This window comes from Xyrauchen texanus, chromosome 14 (assembly GCF_025860055.1).
Source record: "Xyrauchen texanus isolate HMW12.3.18 chromosome 14, RBS_HiC_50CHRs, whole genome shotgun sequence".
NCBI lineage: Eukaryota > Metazoa > Chordata > Actinopteri > Cypriniformes > Catostomidae > Xyrauchen > Xyrauchen texanus.
Window position 1 is genome coordinate 31,467,449 of NC_068289.1, and position 15,342 is coordinate 31,482,790.

At 38.2% G+C, this 15,342-nt stretch overlaps 1 protein-coding gene across 3 annotated transcripts in view; it reads left to right on the plus strand.

Annotated features, from left to right (window-relative positions):
- The window catches only part of kdm6a (lysine (K)-specific demethylase 6A), a 76,922-nt gene that overhangs the window by 51,428 nt on the left and 10,152 nt on the right, over nt 1-15,342 (plus strand). For 2 of the 3 annotated variants that reach the window (XM_052142225.1, XM_052142226.1), the window contains exons 14-24: nt 146-280; nt 1,559-1,693; nt 1,801-1,878; nt 2,017-2,121; nt 4,563-4,949; nt 5,478-6,241; nt 10,952-11,081; nt 11,916-12,021; nt 13,896-14,101; nt 14,232-14,293; nt 14,382-14,456. In XM_052142225.1, the coding sequence (XP_051998185.1) occupies nt 146-280; nt 1,559-1,693; nt 1,801-1,878; nt 2,017-2,121; nt 4,563-4,949; nt 5,478-6,241; nt 10,952-11,081; nt 11,916-12,021; nt 13,896-14,101; nt 14,232-14,293; nt 14,382-14,456 (2,183 nt within the window). The remainder of the gene's footprint in view (nt 1-145; nt 281-1,558; nt 1,694-1,800; nt 1,879-2,016; nt 2,122-4,562; nt 4,950-5,477; nt 6,242-10,951; nt 11,082-11,915; nt 12,022-13,895; nt 14,102-14,231; nt 14,294-14,381; nt 14,457-15,342) is intronic. The other variant, XM_052142227.1, reaches the window with a different exon arrangement.

Sequence of the window (15,342 nt, forward strand, 5' to 3'; positions counted from 1 at the left end):
CATCCCTGTGTTCGACGTACTGCATGTTGGCACAGAAAATTATGATTGTCATTTTCATTTGTGATTTGATGCATACCACCATTGCATTGACTCAACCTTAGCAGAATCCGACATTGAACATGTTTTCTACATAATCTTTTTCTAGGCTCAGTTGTGTAATCTTCAGCAAGGTAGTTTACCAAGTAAAAGTAAAATGCTCCCTAGTATTGAGGAGGCGTGGAGCCTACCAATCCCAGCAGAGCTCACCTCCAGACAGGGAGCGCTCAACACAACACAACAGGTGAGAACAGCTCAGCTAGACAAGCCGGTAGACATTCGACTTTAGCCAAATGCTCATCACGAGACTGAAGCTTGTTGCCTTTTTATTGCTGGTGACTAGTATGCATTAAAAAAAGCTCTGGATCTCAGCCAACTTTCATTATGTGACAATGCCCTTCTAATGTACACACTTGTAAGACACTCTGCGATTAGTTGCAGATGTTGCAAGAGTTTAAACATTTTGTTTAAAGAGGAAGTACAGATACTTGTTCGAAATCCAGTCGTCAGTTGTCCAGTTGTCTGCAATGTCTCAACAACCAAGAGAGTAGCAATGAACAGTGAATGAAATGGACAGAGCGCACAAGAAAAGATTTATACATTGGGAAGCGGGACCTGAAACAAATATCAAACTGGTTCCCACGTCTCCCCAACACTGTCTTATCTATATTTTCACCTCTTTTGTTTTTTTTCTGGTTCTTTGCAATGGAAAATAAAAAGACCTCTTTCATGTTGTTTGATTAGTCAAGTATAAAATCTCCCATTGCTATGTGCATGAGTTTGCTTGATTTTGTTTACAAAGATTGTACGTACAGGGGAGGTGAATGTCAACAAGGTGTTTCAATTACAAGATCAAAGACTTGAATTCTTTAAATGTGAGCAGAGCGACAACCTTCAGTCTTGTAGTGTGCACTTTGCCTTGCCCTATCTACACAAAGCAGAGCTGATGGTTTAGAATTTAGACAATTATTTAGTATTGGTAGCTGGGACATTCTTGGTTTCATGAGACTTTAATGAAACATCAATGTATCTGTGTGTGGTAAGACTTTACTATCATGTTAAGTACCACTAAAACATCCTTAATTTCCAGTCATGTAGAACAATGTTGCACTAGACATTGATTCTGGAGAATAATCTTAAACTGTTGAGGTTTAAAGTTATTTCCTCTCGTTCATTAGACCATAGCACTCATCAGCACACATCATCCATTGTTTCAACATATTGGTCACTGATTTTGGGAAAACTGATTTTTAAATTTTTTTTTATAAATGCATCAGATATTTGACTTAATGAGGGTGGGTAGTGTGGCAAGCATTCAATTGTCCTGCTCCACAGTCTTATTGTCTTGGGGAATGTCACTTTTACCGAGGAACAAATCATGTTAATTGAATAGAGTAATACGCACAAGGAAAGTATCTATTTTACTCATTGCACACTAAGGGTTAGCTTGGTGAAATTGTGCTTTCATAACTGTATGGGAAAACAACTGTCCTTGCTGCAATTTTGTATCTGTTACCTACAGCAAACCTGCAAAGCTCATCAGAGCAATGAAGCCCAGTCCCAAATCCCAGGCCAGTCTCTTCCTCATGTTCTCTCTGGCCATATAGATGGCCAGTCCAGCCTGGCCAAAAGGAAGAGGACCGCTAGTCCTGTCAGGGTACAGAGGGATATCATTTTAGTTTGTAGTTTGCTGAATCTTTTACAACTGTCATAAATGCTTGCTGGTTATTAACATGTTTTTCCTCTCTCTGAACATGCATACAGAGTTCGCCAGATCGCTGGGCAAATAATCCAAATCATCATCAAATCCCCAAGTTGAGTTTAGCCCCCCAGAAGCTTCAGGTTGGTAGATACAGATTTTAATTGCGCTTTTTTTTTTTTTTTTTTTTTAAACCATTAAAAAACTATTTTGGAACTAGTGCAAAGAAAGCTGTTCATGTTGTTTGGGTTACTCGTCCCTCTCTGTGCTTGTGTATACAGGTCCTGGAACAGTTACGGACCAACAGGGCCAATTTGAAGCCAGTTCAGCTGCAGATGCTGGAACAGTTGGAAAATCAGCTCAGTCTAATGCAACAGAATCAGCAGGTATGGAACTCATATTGTGATTAAAATGTAGTCCCAGTTTGAAGACCCAGTGTGTAGGCTAGACAGAGAGTGCATGTGCAGGATCTCTTTCAATTTCTCACACATGGTTCCCTTCACTTAGTGACTGTATTAAGACATTCCAGGTTTAGAGTCTCCACTTTGTTTAGATGGTAAATAAAAAAATGTCAATGCAACATTGATAAAGGAACTCATGTGTTCAGTAATGTTCCTTTTTCCTATCAAGGGCCATTGACATTTTTATAATATCCTTTGAACACATATCACTAACCTCTAATGCGATGGTTGGAATTGCTTCTCTTTGGTGAGGTGTCAGATGGCAGTGATGATGATGATGCTACTCACAGCTGGTTTTCCAAATTTGGGTCAGTCTGTCTTGAGGGGAATAGAGTCTTGGCAAGAGTCAGTTTTGAAAAGAACTGTTCACAGCATTAAGTTTTCTCAAACAGAGATACAAACTTCAGTGCATGTAATGTACGTTCTGCAAAATCCTCAGAACGTACATACAGTTTTTAGAACTCGAGCAGAGGGAGGTTGTTGTACCTAGCTTTGAGCTCGTCGTTGCTTTGCAGCTTAATTATTTCATGTTGTATGTTGTCAGGCACATCAGCTGGCTCCACGTTAAACAGTGTAGCAAATATCTTTAGTTAATTTTGTTTACTTTTCATGTCCTGAAACATCTTGCCAAACGCCTGAAGCAGTTTTGCACACTCACCAGTATATTCAGATGTCATGGCAGGCTTTTGTTCTTGCAGAGTAGGAAAATGCAGTGTTACCCTTTTCCAGTTGCAATTACCACCGCTTTAATTTCACTTCAAATGATTTCACATTTGAAAGCAGAGAGCTGAGAAGCTGGTTAAGACCTTGGAGCTTGACTTTCAGCTCTGACAGGTGCTTGGTTATGTCCACCATAAAGGCCAAATCACGCAGCCACTTGCCATCACTGTGTTCCATGACCGGTTTTCCCTTGATTTCCTTGAATTGTTTTACTTCTCTCAGTTTGTAAAACCATGTGAGCATATCCGTGCGACTCAGCCATCGCACCTCACAATGGTAAACCAGATCTCCGTATTCAGACTCAAGCTTACTCAGTAACTCTTTGAACTGGTGGCTGTTTTGTACTCTGCTTTTGATGAAGTTTATGGTGGAAACGACAGTTGCCATTACATTGTTGAGCTTCAGGGAATGTGAACACAGACTCTCTTGATGTATGATACAGTGGCATACAACAAAATCACTTTGATCGAGACTTTATTTTTTGACTAATACAGTTAATGCCTTTTGTGTGCCAAGCATGGCTGGGGCTCCATCTGTGACAAGGCCACTTTTCAAATGGTAGTTAAAAATTGTTCATTGCCAAAACAACTTGCTCAAACAAACCCTCACCTTTGGTAGTGCCATGCTTGGCTCGCAAAGACAGTAATTCTTCCCTCGTATCAAACTCAGCAGTATGTCCACGCACAAAAATGGCTAGTTTGGCGGTATTTATTATGTCTGTTGTATCACAGGCCAGAGAGAAAAACTGGAAATTTCTTGCTGTGTCCTTCAGTGTTGTTTCAATGTCTAGTGCCATATCAGAAATTTGTTCTGCAATGGTTCTTTGAGAAACTGACACTTTGGAACAGTTTTATTTTGTCTGGTGTTAGCAGCTCTGCAGTGGCAACAAGTCACTCTTTCACAAACTCTCCTTCTGAATGAGGTTTCAGCTTGTTGGCTATTAGCTCACTCACCACGAAACTTGTGTGTATGACATTATCTCTGTCAGAATGTGGTCTTGTGAAAACTGCTTGTTGGCACCCAAAATCCGCCAAAGAGTATTAAGTTTATCCAAGCGCATTTGTCCTTGCAACTCATGCAGTTTAGCATGTTTCAAGCTGTAATGATGCCTGAGATTGTCCTTTTCATCACCGCAACTGCATCACCACAAACTAGGAACACTGGCTCACTTCAACAATTTTTTTTTTTTTGTTTTGACGTTTATACATTTTTTTTTTTTCTTCTTTTTTAAACCGCAACATTCTGCACCTAATTTCTTGACAGTCGCCATTATGTATATCAACGATATGACACCTAACTGCTACATGCCTGTTGCGTTCGCCCTGACTGTGACCCGGACAGGCATACAGTCTGCAGACACCACCCAGAAACCTGATGCTACTTTTTTATTACATTTTATTTTAGCGCAGGAAAAGTTATTGCTGTGTAGAGATTTTGTATTATTATTATTATATTTTTTTGTATTTCTGTTTTTTTATTATTTGTTTTTTTAATTTTATTTTTTTATTTGACTCGTGGGCCGGATCAAGCCATCTTGCGGGCTGTCGGACATTCCCCACACTGCTATATGCCTTTTGTAATGCTTGTTCTCTCTTAGCTGTCATGAATTTTGATTATTTGCTCACACCCTTTATCTCCCTCAACAGATGAGGCTCAATGCTATGAATCAAGTACGGCCCAATGTGTCTAATGGTCCTGTAGCTGACCCCTCACTGCCTATGAACACTAATTCCACATCCTCCCCTCACCATCCACACAACGCTCTTTCCCACACACCCTCTGCCCACTCCCGATGCGCTGCTCAGCCAATATCCAACGGACCTGTCCTTGCAAGCCCTGCCCCCTGCAGCACCGCTGGAACCCTGGGTAACTCAGATGCTGTCTCTGTGGGCAATAATCACCTCCCAGGACCGGGAAGCAACGGAAACGTGCCTTACTTGCGTCAAAACGCACTACCTCATAACTGCACAACCCCAACCAGTAGCAGCATGGATAATGAACCGTGGGAAAGCCAACACATTAACTCCACTCAGGTGAGATTCATCAGCCAGAAGCCGGTGCCATTTATATGAGTGTTTAAAGTTTAGTATGAGGAAAAGGTAATTTGCACTTGAAGCAATTTTCAAAAAAATGATGGTTATGCCTGGTAATGTTAAGTCAACATAAATTTCAAAGAAATTGCCTCCTTTTAATTGTCACTATAATTGATATAGACAATAGACATAGGACAGGGAATTATTGGGAAGAAAGCAGGGGATAAGATATTAAATGCCAGAATCAATCCTGCATTTCACCATGCACTCAACGTGTGCAAGTGCATTCACCAAACCTCTAGGCCATGATTATGACTTGTTTCAGTCTTTAAAAAGAATGGCAGATATAGCAGTTTTCACAAATTTTTTTCACACTTTGTAAATCAAAGATCGAATTTTTGACAATGCAAATGCAACAAAAATAGTATTCAAGATTGCAGGTTATTTCGAACATGGTGAAAATTGAGTTAGGGTTCAGAAATGACAATTGCAAAACTTAATTCAGCACTTCCTTTATCTTTATCACAGGTGCTTCAGAAAAGTCCAGGTTCATATTCAGCAGGTCCTAATGGCGAGCAGCCTTTCTCTTCCGCTGGGACTTCCCAAAAAGCCAGTACTGGCTTTCCAAATCAGGTCGGACGTTCAGCCACAGCCAACGACATGTTAGCACAGGAGGCCAGTCACAATCATCTCCTCTCCCCCAGCCCTATTCACTCTGCTACCTCAGGTGGACAGCAAGGCATGGTGCACACCAAAGAGAGCAAGCCTTCAGGAAACGGGCATTCCACAGGGACGCCTAACAGCACTGCCACTGCAGAAGGACTGCCTAATCACGTCCATCAGGGCCAGGCAGAAGGTGCTGGGGCGAAACCCTGTTCACCAGGTGTACTCCGTTCAGACAATCCTCAGCTCTCTGCCTTGTTGATTGGAAAAGCCAATGAAAGTAATAGTAGTAATGACTTTGGATTGGGGGCTGCCGGCACTAAGGTTAACAACGTTCACTCGAGTCTACACGCAGAACTTAAGGCACATGAGAATTCTGTGGCCTCCTCTCCGTGTTCTGCCATGTCCACGGCCACACCCTCCCCCAAATCCACAGACCATCACAGTGCTCAGAACAGTGTTAACAGCCTTAACAGCCCCACGCTTAACGGCAAAGGTCTGGAGGACACTCCGAGCCCCTTGAAGGTGGCATCTCCCCTGGTTTGCTGTAAACCAACAGCTCCCTCGCTTGTCCCGTGGTCCTCTGTCTCCATCTACCCCAGTTCCAGTGAGGTGTTTAAAGCATGCAGGTAGGTTGCTTATTTGGTCCTTTTGTTCATCCCCTTGTTGTTAAAGCTGACTTGCACCAAGCAATATTGCATAATTATATTAGATGTATGTTTAAGTTTTTACATTTCCAATCCAAAAATGTGTTAACACTGAAATTGAATCGCAAACCTGATTTGGGGTATTAAACTCAAACATTGAGATGAAACTGGAAACATGATTTTCATGACTAGTTCCAGATATATTTTTCTTTTTCTTTTGTCCAGAGTGCACATGTTTTGTGCTTTATTTTCAGCACTGGCAAGATTACCAGTGTTTTCATGCTTGCATTCACATGACTTTTAGCCAGACCGCATCATGCATGTGTCCCAGATACATGCATGGGAAACATTACTTGAGTTCTTGCACCTTAATTTGCTGTCTTGTGGATAAAATACTAATACCTTTGCTTACTTGAAGTCCTATTCATTCATATAACTTGCTCTCAATACTTGGTATAGAAATCATAAGGAATTTCACTTTCATTTATTGATAACTGATGAGTTTGAGACTAAATCACAAGCCTGTTTGGCCTGGTTCATTAAGAACCGGTTTATTAGAGTCACTAAGTGCTTCTCTCCCAACAGCACGTCCGGTGAGCAACTGTACCAGCATTTCCATTTGAACACTGTTCAGTATTACAAACCATTTCCAGCCCGTTTTTCTCAGCAGGTTTTGTTAACTATACTCTGGACAAAGGGCCGTTCTGGTGGAATGCCTTTTAGTGACGTGGCAACTCGTGGTTGGTCACTTGCTCAGTTAGTTTATTCTAATCCTGATTTTGCAGCACAACAGTGAAAAGAAACTGCAACCTTGCCAGTGAGCCAGCATGAAAAGGCAGACATTCAAGAACCATTAATAAAACCGAACAACACGAATTAACTGAATACATCATCTGGTTTGTTTAAATGAGCTATTATATCATCAAAAATGACAGTGAAGTGCCACATTGCCAAACAACGCAGCAGCCAAGCTCCAGAAAGTGTCTTGTGTTCCAAGCAGGACCGGCGCTACCTATAGGCGAACTAGGCAGTTGCCTAGGGCCTCGGCCTTGGAGGCAGGGCCTCCAAAACATGCACATGCTTATCCACCAATCAAGAGCAGCAAAATACTATGCTGTTTGTCCATTGGATATAACAATTGTCATTCACCTGTAGTTAAACCAAGTAATATCACCGTTTACATGCGAGTCACTCCCAACCTCTGAATTTATGAATGAGATTGTAGATGAATAAAATCCAACTTTTCTGCAAATTTATCTGATGGCGCCGAAGCGAACTCATCCTTCAGGGGCTAAGGCTGAGCAGGCACGCAAAGAAAGTGCAGCTCGTGATTCAGGTATCATCTATTTTTGAGTGATTGTAATGTATTGTAAAAAATAAACTGATTCTAACGATCAGCGTCATTTTGAGATAGATCATTTGACGGTTATTTCCAGTTCAAAAGAGCGCGAGCACCGATGATGGACTGAATTCGCTTCTGACACTTTGAATCCGAGCGTATGTAGCTACAATCGATTTCCAGCCCTAGTCAGGAGCTGACTCGCAAAATACTACAGAAAAAGTAAAGTTTGTCAGTCAAAGAGCAAACGCACTATACTAAAGCATTGTTTATTATGTTTTAAAACAGTCTGTATATCTTCTAAAACGCAGATGTTTAGCCTAAATTAACTGCTCTAGTCTATCGTAATAGACTATAGACCATAATAGACTTCATTTTTTTCGTTTTCCAATCATAAATACTTTTGCAATATTTATTGAAAATAAGTATGCAATCTTAAGCATATGAATAAGCACACAATTACAGTTGACTGAAATTAACTTGTCTTTTCACTTCCACTAGCAGCTGATTTGTGTATCATAAGGTATTTCTCTACAATACATACCTAATATGACTATATTTAGTCTATCAAAAACAAAACTATTCATTATCCCAAATAGTGGGTTAGTGTGTTACCATAAATAAATTACTGAACAAATTACTGCAAAAACTTCCTGACTGCTAAAAAAAAAAGATGACTTTTCAGATGATTTTTTTTGTTTACCTTAATTAAAGTTACATTAATATGCACATTTAAGTAAAAATATAAAAATACTGATAACAGGTTTTGTATAAATAAAATGGTTAGGAATCATATTTGTTTTCAAGTCTTTTTTATTAAATTATGTTTTATTAACAAAGTTCGGAGGAGCACATTCAGATAATCAACGTGATAAGAGGTATATATACTGCAGACTTACCTCTGTTCATTGACAGTTTATCAGCATCCCTCCACCACCCCCATCTCCTCACTTTGATTTTTAATAATCTCTTATTGGATGTAAACAACACAATCCAAAATACAATGCAATCCAATGTAATACTGTGTAAATCTGGCCAAAATTCAGAGCCTGGAGCCCTCCCCTGGACAGCATGCCAAATACGCATAATCTTTACTCTATTTAATTTGATGTAAGTGTGAACTCGTGAATTCTAAAAAGGTGGAGGGGAGGAGGGCATGGCGGGGGGCCTCCAACATACATTTTGCCTAGGGCCTCCAAATGTCTAGAACCGGCCCTGGTTCCAAGGGTCCTCTTCCAATCAAAAAACAGAGTTTTGCGTTACTATGCTCCACCCTAGGGCTGCACAATTAATCAAAATAAAATCGAAACCGCGATATGACCTGCGATTTATTAAATTGCAAATTTAAATAAATAAATAGTCTGCTCCCTTCAGTGTATTTACGCTGCTCTGTCCAGTCTATATTAAGTCAGAGCATTGTTACAGTGTTTTCAGAGCGGTTCTGTGCTCCACAACTCCCTCTCATGCTTAGAGTAACAGAAGTGCTCTGAGTTCGGTTCCGCTTGCTTACGTGCGCTAAACGCTTTATTTACACTAAACTGGCGCATCCTGCGTGAAGTGTTTTTATTATCTGCCGTAGCAGCATCTCCGTCTCCGCAAGGCACATGTATCATGATAATAACAACGCAGAATACAAGATGGGGTATAATTCAAACATCTTTATTAAATGATTGCTGGGAAAACTGCATTAACAGACACACCTGTAGAGACCAGAAACATCTCTTCATTCTCCTGTCATTTGTTTGCCTCTCGAGAGAGCGTCGCCCTTATTACACTCCCCGTGGAAACGTGTAAAAGTGAAAGCAGAACTAATATTACCAACATCCAACAAAATGAAAAGGAAGGAACATACATATAAATCTATATCAAATATTTAGTTACTATAATATAGTGCATTGCTAAATTAAATATAATAAAATAATGAATACAAATAATTAAATTAAATGGTGACAAACTAATACAAATTTTCACTTTACATTTAATTACAACAATGGGTTATCAGTTCAACTTCAGTTTGACATTAAGCCTCATTCTTTAGGACTATCTTATATACAGTAAAGAATAGTTTGTATAAGGCTACTAGTTTTTAAGGCCTAGAATAAAGAGTAACATTTATATTTTAAAAATATATTTTGTGTATACTGAATTATTGATTGACAGCCAAAACTAGGCAACAAGTATAGTTTTACTGACAGGGAAATGTATTTAAGTGACATTGAGCAGAACGCTTACATATAACCAGTTTTGACAGAGCTGCTGATAAAAAGTTAAATGATCAGCATCGATTGATGAGATGAAAAGAAAATGGGAGATCGGTATCAGATGTTAAAATCCTGATTTGAGCATCCATAATATTCAAGTTGACGGTTTCAAAAACTAATGTTGATGAATAGTGGGCTGAGACCTTATCACAATATGGACAAAAACAGGTACACAGAGGATGGTAACATTTGGATATGAAGAAGACTTTTTCACTGTTTATATATTTAATTTGTTTGTGGTTGAACTGAAAAAAGGTCCCAGTTTGGTTCTTTTTAAGAGAGTTCAAGTGTGAAAACCCCAGCAGCCTTTTTTCAGTTGAACATGTGGAAAACATTAACATCATAATCGCAGTTCAAATTGCAATATTTTTCAAAATAATCGCAATATGACTTTTTGTTGAAATCGTGCAGCTGGTGATTATTTAGAGTAATTTTAGTTACTTATCATTTGACCCTGAAGTGTTGTGGGGTTTCCAAAGTGCTCAGTTTTATTTCGCTGTTGTTTTGATTGGACCTGCTGTTTGATTTTGATGCTGGAAATGGGCTTTGCTAGTGTGTGCCTCAGTCTCTAGTGTTCTGGTTTGTGGCTCCATCTACGTCTAGAAAGAAACAGCACATGTGGTGACCCTCAATGTGCCTGTCATGCTGAGATAGTGATCTGAAGAATTACATTTAATAATACATGCAGTCCTTTGCTCATCAAAATAATACCTGAACTTTTTTTTTTTTTTTTCAAGCCTATAACATTATTATACAGCTGTAGAATACTTGATTCTAATTGGTCAATCACAATTCAAATATGTAATGGCCTCTAACCTATATGATAGTTGACCATTGTTCCTGGCAACCAATCCCCTTGCACTGGTGCCGTCTCTTGTATCACTCTGTGGTTTCTTCTGGCATAATACAATTATTTCAGCTCATCTATGTTTTGTCTAGTTATGTATTTATTTAGTTCGTATCAATGTCCTAATAAATTGTGTAACATTTTGTGAAACTGGCTACATTATCCCTTACTTGTATTACTGAGTAATGTTGACAGCCAAGTGTGTATGGATGGATGTTTTTTTTTAATTTTTTATTATTTTGCAGAAACCTTGGGAAGAATGGTGTGTCCAACAACAGCATCTTACTTGACAAGTGTCCCCCTCCGCGGTTACCTTCTCCACCCTTTCCTCCTCTGCCAAAGGGCAAGCTCAATCCCCCCACCCCTAGTATCTACGTAAGTAAAACATCACCAGCATGTGACATGATGTAGCCTGGATGTCATTCAACTCTTTGAACTCTTTCTAGAATTACCTCCATGTTATTTATAGTACCAGGCAAAAAATGCATTTTGTTCTGATTGAAAGCACTTTCTTGCCATGGTAAAAAGAGGTTGAGTAACATTGCCCTTAAAGAATATAATTTTTTTTTTTTTAAGCATTTGTGAAATAAAGCTGATTACTAAAATTAATTTTGACTTGCTCCTTTTAAAGAAAAAAAAAAAAGCTAAAATCTGGGTTCCATTTAGGCATTTACAATGGAAGTGAATGGGGGACAATCCATAAGCAATAAAATACTCACTGTTTCAAAAGTTTAGCCACAAGATCTAAACAATATATATTTTAACATGATTTTATTTTGATAAAATAGCTTACAAGCCTTTTCCTTAAGTTATATGCAATTTTACAACTTTATTGCCATGACAATGTAATGCTGTAAACCCTAAAACAACTGTAAAAACAACAGTTTAAACGACTTTACAGCTCAAATAATAAACACCTTTTAATAGAAGAATTACTGTAAGTGCTTTAAATTTATAATCTTCACATTTCTGCATTTTAAACCCTCCAAAAATTGTCCACTTCCATTGCAGGTCCCTCTCTTTAACCTCGATCTTTACTGTTTTTTTGTTTTGGTGGAAATCAACATTATGCCTCAAATGCTTTTGATTTAAGCTTAACTTGTATTGAACCTGGAATATATTTTTATGCCTGCTCTATAACTTGGATTTTCATTCTGAGCCACTCTTTTCTCTCAGACACTTAAAACTTGCTTTTTAATTCATTGGCAGTTGGAGAACAAGAGGGATGCCTTCTTTCCACCATTACACCAGTTCTGCACAAACCCAGCCAACCCTGTTACTGTGATCCGTGGCCTGGCTGGAGCACTCAAGCTAGGTAAGAGGGGGATTGTCCGCTCATTTGAGTGCTTGCTAATGTGAACATTGATCTTTTGATGTGTTTTGTCTTAATTTGCCTGTTTAAGGATTTGTTGTGTATTAGTACCACACACGTTTTGTCTGAATGGTTGAAATGTTGTGGTTTTTAAATATCAGGGGATATTACTTCTAGCATTTAACTGCAGCTGCCTGACTATGTTTTGGCACACATTTCAGGTTGATATGGGTAGAAATGACAACAGCACCATCTGCATGCTGAAATTGGCATAACATTGGAGCACATTTGCAAAAGAGAAAAAAGTGCTGCAGTCGAGGGATTCTTAAATTAAACTATGTACACGTTCTTTTAAATGTTGCTTTTGAAACCTCATAAATGACATGGTGGAATATATAGTTTTAATTTGGAATAGGCTCAAGGTTGGAATTTGGAATAATTGACAGTACATTTGTCAAATTTGACACCTGAAAAATATCATTGAGATAAAAAAAAGAGATAGACTTTGGTACCTGTCATTGTGTTGTCATGGCAGAGATGCTATGAATGGATCGTAATTGTCTGTCAAGCTGCTGTCAGGAACATTCTGCCATTTGGAAAACATTTTACTCTGCTGTAACAACTATGCAATAACAGGCCATTTCCAATGACAAGAAAAGTGTTTGTTCATATTTTCCTTATACAGCCTCTATATGTTGGTTTAAAACCATTACTCGCTCACAAGATGCGAATCACATGTGAATCGGCAACCCTTTACGTTGGGGAAAGAATTGCCATTGGCTTGTAAATGTTAGTCTTTACTCACCAGACATTTGATGACATGCAAGCGTAATGCAACTGAAAAAGATATAAAGCAAACCGAGAATGGGGCATAGTATGTTGGTGTATATTTTATTTCATATTTAGGTTTTCATAATTTTAAACCCATTTTAGCTTTTTAAATGTGATGTACAGTGTTTAGCTTTCCATTAAATTTCAGTACCTCTACATCACAACCTGTGACATTGACACAATGTTTAATTTCAAACCCGGAAGACGAAAATTGCCCAAAAATTAACCCTTTTGCTGTTGAAATTAAAAATAATTCCATTGTGTGCAAAACATATACAGCTCTGGCAAAAAATTATAAGACCATGGCAAAATTATGAGTTTCTATGGATTATGAATTTCTATGGCTTTAAAGTGTGAAGTGATGTCACTGACGGAGCTTCTCCGTGCTCGCAGCAAATATCCAACAAATCGATAATAAAATTTGTTGTCGATGATTTTCATTATCGATAATAACCGAATTATAGATTAGTTCTTGCAGCCCTAATAGAATTATTGCACAACGCTTAACATAGTTACATTTGAAAATACATTCATATAGTTATAAATATCGTGAAAGTAATTATCTGTTAAGAATCTGTTAAGAATTACCTATATCTGTTAATATCAAACGGAAGTATAACGTGTCCTCAACACATTATTAGTTTATTAGTGGATTATAAAGGAGATCAGTCAGGACTGATGAGGTTCGGTGCTGTCTGTAAGGTAAATCTGAGTTTATCAGAGGTGTCCTTTGCAACGTATCAAGGGTCTTTTGTTTATGAATTCTGTAGTCATTCTTAATTCCTCCTTGTGTATATGCATGCTCTCTTGTGTTACACATAAATAGAACTGAACTCTATGCCCCTAAAAATTTCACTTAAGGGCTTGTGTGCTCCTAAATAAACATCAGCGTAGAGTCCTGAAAAACAAAGTGAAAAAGTCACACTTCATAATTCTAATACATAGGTTTTTGTTTTTATATATACATTTTTACCTCTTTTTTTTGTAACTCATCATTTGACATTTGTCTTTTCTTTCTCTCCTCCCCTCTCTTCCCTCTATCTCAGACCTAGGGCTGTTCTCCACCAAGACTCTGGTGGAGGCCAACCCAGAGCACCTGGTGGAGGTGAGGACTCAGTTATCTCAGCCCACTGATGAGAACTGGGATGTGACGGGCAGCAGGAAGATGTGGCGCTGTGAGAGCAGCCGGTCACACACAACCATCGCCAGATACGCTCAGTACCAAGCATCCTCTTTCCAGGAATCTCTGCGGGTCAGTAGTCATCATAACCTCGCATTTGGGGGAAAAAGTATCCCATTCATGTTAGATGATGTAAACGGTTCATTAATACCAATTTTGTATTTGGTTCTAATGCTTCCATTTCACATTTACTATCCGACAGGAGGAAAATGAAAAGAAAGGGCAGAAGGACCACTCAGACACAGAATATGCTCTGTCAGAGAAGTAAGTACTAGTGCAATAAAAGCCCAAACGTTTTAGACTCTTTTGAAAGTACTATAGACTTTAACTGAAGCCTGGTTTTGTATTTCAGTGTGGTTCGCCGAAGGAGAGGTCCCATTAAGCACATCAAATTTGGGACCAACATCGACTTGTCAGATGAGAAAAAGTAAGTGCTCATTAGTTTTATTCCTGGTCTAATCATTTCTTTATTCAAACCATCACCATCTAACATTCATAAAATACAAAGCTGGAAACTTGACCTGTCTGTATGCATTAAACTATTTTTTATTACAAATAGAATATGAAGTTTGTAGACACATTTGGTTGTTTAATAGTTGGTGTATTCTTACAAATGACCGTGCATCAGTTGAATCCTATAATAATGCATAATGATACATAAAATGAAATGTCAAAATGCCCACAGTCAGACTAGTTAATCTTATTTGTGGAAGATTTGTTTATTATGATTATTGTTGTATGGTTAAATGGTGGTCTCAATAGATTTGAAGCATTCAAAATTACTTCAGTAGGACCAACATGACATGATGCCAAATGTCCAAATACAAATGTACAATATTCAATGTACAAAATATTAATCTTCAAATAAATACATTTAATTTTACATATTATATTGAACAAGATCATGCAAAAAAAAAAAAGAAGCTTTCCTTTATGCTTAAGATTCAACCCAAGAGGTCAGTCTGTAATGTTTAGATTCTCAATTAGTCAAATGTCTTTTTACTAAATGGATTTGCATGTCAGGAATGACCAAACTTGAACTACAAGATTACATTTCTTTGCATATATTTGCATACTCTCATTCACATGATTATGAATGGAAGTACATTTAGCAAAATATTTAATCTACCCATCTCTTTAATTTACTTATTTGAGTATTGATGTTTATTATTATATTGATGTTGCTGCTGTTTTATAAAAACAATAACCCACTTGAGGTGATTGGTTGCAGGGATTTTTACAATGGTAAAAGGCATCATAGGCACTTTGGTACACATCATGCCTAACAACACCCTTAGTAGTAAATTCACTGT